The 6,000-nt window shown below is 37.5% G+C and overlaps 1 protein-coding gene across 4 annotated transcripts in view; it reads left to right on the forward strand.

The window, feature by feature from the left end:
• Positions 1 to 6,000, forward strand: part of rbfox2 (RNA binding fox-1 homolog 2) — a 53,218-nt gene extending 47,218 nt beyond the window's left edge. For 3 of the 4 annotated variants that reach the window (XM_046853888.1, XM_046853881.1, XM_046853896.1), the window contains exons 11-13: positions 1,517 to 1,611; positions 1,706 to 1,787; positions 3,089 to 6,000. In XM_046853888.1, coding sequence (XP_046709844.1) covers positions 1,517 to 1,611; positions 1,706 to 1,787; positions 3,089 to 3,133 — 222 coding nt within the window. In that variant the 3' untranslated portion in view covers positions 3,134 to 6,000. Of the gene's footprint in view, positions 1 to 1,516; positions 1,612 to 1,705; positions 1,788 to 3,088 lie in introns of those variants that run through there. The other variant, XR_006926473.1, reaches the window with a different exon arrangement.

Here is a 6,000-nt window from a genome sequence, read left to right on the forward strand (position 1 = left end):
TTAATATACACCAATCTCTGTAGACTTGATTTTGTGTCTTCCAGAAAGTACAAGCGATTATCAGCACATGCCTAATAACGTGTTTCCCACTCAATCCCACTCTAGCTCCATTTCCAAATCTCCATTTTTCCCAGACGTGTGGAGTTTTCCAGCCGAAATCCGATCTGGGTCCCCAGTGCTTTTAGTTATTTAGCTGTAAAGAAATGATCTTGTGATTCTGACCCCTTCCCAGAATCTCCCCGTATCTCTGTCTCACTGTGGCATGCTGACTGGAGCAGTGTTGGCATGCAGGCACACTTACCGCCCTTAGATACCTGCTCTCACCTCCCCATACCCCCCCCCCCCCCCCTTCCTCTCTCAATCTTCTTTTCTTTCTTTTACACCCCTTTTTCCTTCTCTCTATTTCCTGTTTATTTTCTAACCTCTTTCTCTCACATTTGTTGACCCTTCTTTGTTTACCTTCTTTCATTTTTTCTTGTCTTTAATAATTCCTTTCTTACGATCTTGTCACACTTACTTCTAGTTTATCAGACTGTTTATTTCTATCTACCTAGTTATCTTTTTTATTGCTTAAGAATTTTTTTCCATTTGTCTTTCCTGTCCCCTTTCTTTCCCCAGTTATTTTTCCGTTTATTTCGTAATCTTTCTTTTTTCTTTCTTTTTTATTTTTACTTTGATTCTTACATTCTGTCTTATTTGGTTTCCTTCTTTCCTCTTTCTTTTCCTCTCTCTCTCTCTCTCCCTGTACCCCTGCTCTCGCCCACCCTCCCTGCAGGTGTGTGGTGGAATGTGGGAGTATTACTTGATTGGCTCTAGGGTAGAATGCAGTGGTGTGATTGGCAGAAATCGCTTGTTTATTTTTTTCTTTTTTTGTTCAGTTTGGGGTGCATGCTGTCTGTATGCGTGTCTGTCCGTCTGTCTACTTGTCTGTATGTCTGTCTGTCTGTGTGGTTGTGGTGCCACGAGTGTGAATGAACGTTACCCTTAATCTCACTGTTTCTGACAGTCTGTGTGTGTACTGGCACCAGTGAAATGACTTGCCTCACCCTGGGTTGTGTGGTGTGTGCATTGGGGGTATGGGGAGGGTGAGATGTGGTACTCAGGCTGCACACGTAATTACAACTGATCTCAGTTTGTGTCTTCCTCATCGACAAAAAAAAACAACCAAAAAAAAAAAAAAAAAGTCAACATGGTGTTTGCTTGTTCGTCTTATTTTTGGCATGACGTTAATCGAGTTTTTGAGGTAAATCCCACGGCCGTGATTTGCCAGTGAGGAAGAGACACACTCACAGCTAAAACAGCCAAATTCAGCTCTGTTCTCAGAATGTGGTTTGCATCTGATCATTAATGGCAGTTTGCTTGTTATTTGATATTGTATCATGCCTAATGCTTAATGTGTTCCTTCTACCAAGCTAGACTATTAAAGCTACTATAGGTGCAACTTGGACTTGATCTGAACTATATAATATTCTCTCCCTCCCTCCCTCTTTCTCTCTTTCTCTCTTTTTGTCTTTAGGGTGGTTATGCGGCGTATCGCTACGCCCAGCCCACCGCCGTAGCAGGTCCTACAGCAGCAGCAGCCGCCGCCGCCGCAGCAGCCTATAGCGACAGGTTAGCATCTGTACAGCTGTTTCAGCCCTGTTTACACCCACTGCTTGCAAAGTTTGTAAAAAAAAAATAAAATTTTCTTCTCGTTGTATTTCAGTTATGGCCGTGTGTACGCAGCAGATCCCTACGCTACAGCACTAGCAGCCCCCACGGCTGCCGCTTACGGAGTGGGAGCAATGGTACAGCTCGCTCTTCCATTTCATTCGCATGAAGCATTACGTAGAGAACATGTCGTAATGCTTTCATCTGCTAGGGACAAGTCCTATAGACACCTAATGCATTTTGTGTAGAAAGGTGTTTGTTTGTTTGTTCTTTTAAATTGGGGCTCACAAGTTCAATAGGAGCAAACACTTAAAAATACAGATCAGTCGTCTTCCCAATCTTTTCTGATGATTGACAGTTTTGAACTCTCTAATATGGACAGACAACTAAGAAGCCCCACCCTCTTCCTCTCTTTCTTACAGTAATGATTTCTAGTCTTTCACACTCGAACCCCATTTCTGTCAGCTGCCTTGGTTGTGTGTTTCTTTACTGCACTTCTCAGTTTCCTTTTTCCTCCATTTATTTCTGTTTCCTTCCTTCCTTTCTTCCTCCCTTACTTAATTCTTTTCTTAATTCCTACCTTTATCGGTTTTCATCTTTCCTTCATTTATTTCTTGATTTCCACCCTTTCTCCTTTACCTTCGATCTCAGTTTCATTCCTTCCTACCTTTCAGTTTTCCTCTTTCATTCATTTCTCAACTTCCTTTCGTCCTTCCTTGCTTCATTTATTTTTCAGTATTCTTTCTTCCTTAATTTCTTCATTTCCTTCTCTCTTCTTTTCATTTGTATATTTTTGTCCTACATGCTTAGAGTGATTGTGTAATGATTTCTATCAGGGTGTGATGTTGGTACCACTGCATTGCAGATGTTAAATGTTAAAATCACAAAGTTTGTGAAAAGGATTTAATAAGTGAACAGTGGAAATCTCCAAGCACCAGGGCGAAAAAATATATATATAAAAAAGGAATACTTATAATTTGTAAGAAAATGCCCCCCTGATTTCTCTTTAACGGATAAATCGGGAAATTGAAAGTCTGTGATTCATACAGTGATGTCTGTTTATTATTAACACTCGTTTACACGCTGTCTGTTCATCACATTTAAGGAATATATGAAATTTGACTTTCTGGAACTGTGCTAACCATTTTTTTCTTCTCTTTCTTTTCTTTTCTTTTCTTTTCTTTTCTTTTCTTTTCTTTCCTTCCTTTTCTTTTTTCTTTCTTTCCTTCCTTTTTCTTTTTCTTTCTCTCTTTCCTTTTTCTTTTTCTTTCTTTTCTTTTCTTTTCTTTTCTTTTCTTTTCTTTTCTTTTCTTTTCTTTTCTTTTCTTTTCTTTTCTTTTCTTTTCTTTTCTTTTCTTTTCTTTTCTTTTCTTTTCTTTTCTTTTCTTTTCTTTTCTTTTCTTTTCTTTTCTTTTTCTTTTCTTTTCTTTTCTTTCAGGCTACCCTCTATAGGGGCGGATACAGCAGGTTTTCTCCCTATTAAACTCGAACCCGAAACCTCTCAGCTCCACCCAGACTTCGCCCAATCTTTTACCAACAGCCAGTCTTTAGGAGCACACAAGTCCTTTTTTGTGGACAAACCCCCCCTGAAAACACACAGTTTAAAGAATAAATACTTGAGAAAGGAAAGTACATCACTACAACATGGGTTTTAAAAAAAAATCATATGAAATCACATACCTAAAAATAACTTTACATGTCGAGTGAGACGCTGACTGAGGAATTGCACGACTGAGGGGAAAAAAAAATTCTTTCCTTCCTACTTTTGGCACGTTTCTCTGCACATATGCATGCAGTAATGGCTCTAGAGGAACGGTTCTAGCAGCCGACAAACTCCATGTGCACAGAGTGTCTGGACTACAACGGACAAAGTTTGTACACAGAGTATCACACTACATCCTCCTCCTTAAACCTTCTCAAAGAAGCCTGGCCCCAATCCACCACCACACTGACAGGAAGACGACACGGACCACACGAGCCACAGACAAACAGAATCCGCACGTGCTTTAGTAAAGGAACTGAGAAAACGTGGCATGGACGGACACGATTGTTCGAAGTGTTGTTGTTTTTTTTTTTTTGTTGTTTTTTTTTTTTTTTTGTTGTTTGTTTTTTCCCCTTCATTCCTTAAATGGAAAGAAAGGGCCGGGGATGTAAAAAAAAAAAAAAAAAAAAAAAAGGAAGAAAGAAACGAAACCAACAACTGTTACGGATCGGACGTTTTCCGCACACATACGGGACGATGTGTCATAAAATAACATACAGAAAAACCTTGCTTAGAACTTTTTTTTTTTTTTTTTTTTTTTTTGGTGTGTGTGTGTGTGTGTGTGTGTGTGTTTAAAAAATTACCTCCTGCTTTTGAGGTCTTTTCGGAAAAAAAGACGTACCTTTAAAAATTGAATAGTGACGATATGCAAATAAACTAGATTAGAACACAAAAGTTACCAAACTTCATTATTATTGTTATAATTATTATTATTAGGCAATTTCTTTATCTCGCCGTCCCTGTCGACTCCTATCGAAACGTGGAGGTTAAAATCGTGAAATTATCATGAGTAATGTAACACTACACACTATTCTGATCAGAAAAAGAAAGAAACGCACACTAAGAATTTTTTATGTTTTGTTATGGCCCTCATTGGATTATTTTGGGCGACGTCGTGCCCTTTTTACAAGAGTCCTGTTGTCATATATGCAACTTGCGTCATTTCACGACAGGGTGCGCAGCAAGTGAAAACTTTGGATGTTTTAAAACAAACAAACGCTAAACGACATGCTATTTTTTTCTCTCGCTTCTTTACATGTATTTACTCTTATCTGAATATTGATATTATGTCTTATGAATTTTGGTTCCAAAGATTTCGTGAAGCACATTTTTGTTTTGTTTGTTTTTTGGTATACGTGTGAGCCTATGGTAATTTCTGTTGTTTGCCTTGTTTTATTTTTGTTTCAATATATTTTACTGTTAATTTTTTTTTTTTTTTTGAATTTTTTTTTTTTGAATTTCTTTTTTTTTTTGAAGTGCATTTGAAAAACGGTTTGAAAACGAGTTTCTTTTTTCTTTTTCTTTTTTTTTTTTTTTTTTTTGTCTGCTGTGCCATTGCCATCCAGTTTCCGCCGTAATTTATTAGCAAAACCAGTGGATCAGTGGAATATTAAGCAGGTTCTTCTGTGGTCCAGTTTTTTTTTTTAATCGGTGTACGTGCTTAATTTTTTATTCCCGAGTCGTGTATCAGTACTTCCGTGCTGGAATGTTGGAAAAAAAAAGCATGAAACCTGAGCTACTAGGTATTAATCGTGTTCTGGATTCACCCATTTGAGGAAGGGGGGAAAAAAATTCAGCCGTGTTGCTTATCAACTCAACACTTACACTGTAGGTAAAGAATAGCAAACATTTTAAGCATTGTAAGCGTTTTTTTTTTTGTTTGTTTGTTTTTTTAATTTAATTACATTTTTTTTTTCTTTTTTTTTTTCTTTTTTTTTTCCGTTTTGTGTTCATGCCATGTAGAGGTCGAATTATTATATTCCACTCTTTCCAAGTCCTGGAAGTGGAACTTGTATTAAGATTTAAGCAGTTTTAATCCCTCCTCTCTCAGAAACCTCATTGAGATGGAAGGGTGTTAACTTTTTTTTTTTTTTTTTTTTTTTTTTTTTTTTTGTGTATTTTCGCTGTCAATTAGGTACTTTGCAGCCTATGCACTACGTTTCTCAGTGTTATCAAGAAGATTTAAGACATCACTAGCTGCGTTCAAGCCTTCATTCCCCCCTCATGCCTTTTTTTTTCCTTTTCTTTTTTCCCCACTTTTTGAGAACTTCAGATAAATTAGGATGGATTTTTACATTTTTTGTAGCCCTCCTATGTTTTCTAGTGACTGATGGACTACTGTTTAAACAGTACTCCAAAATCACAGGATTAGCGTCATCATAGTCCAGTGATGTTTATTAACGAATTCCATCGTGCGCTTGAAACAAGACAGGAATTTGTGCATCTGATTAGAAATATCCGGAAAGTCCAAAAAATAAAAGGCGAAGGGCGTGCGAGTCTAGATTTGTTGGATCTTCTTATAGAGCACAGGTTTATACTAAATACCGTCCAGCTGTACAGTACAGGGTGGGAATGAAACGAGCTGCCATCTCGGGCGGCGTCCCAATCCTTATCCTATATCTCCTTTCCATCTTTGCACATTATTATATAAATACATGTTGTGCATATTATCCTTTAGTTTACAATGTGAGTGTGTTTTCGGTTTGAACTCTTCCTCTCTGCATACTCTGATGCCATTTGTGATGTAATTTGTATCTGAATGTCCATATAAACTGTTTTCCTTTTTTTAAAATATATGCACAAACGAG

The sequence above is a fragment of the Silurus meridionalis genome, chromosome 1, assembly GCF_014805685.1.
Source record: "Silurus meridionalis isolate SWU-2019-XX chromosome 1, ASM1480568v1, whole genome shotgun sequence".
NCBI lineage: Eukaryota > Metazoa > Chordata > Actinopteri > Siluriformes > Siluridae > Silurus > Silurus meridionalis.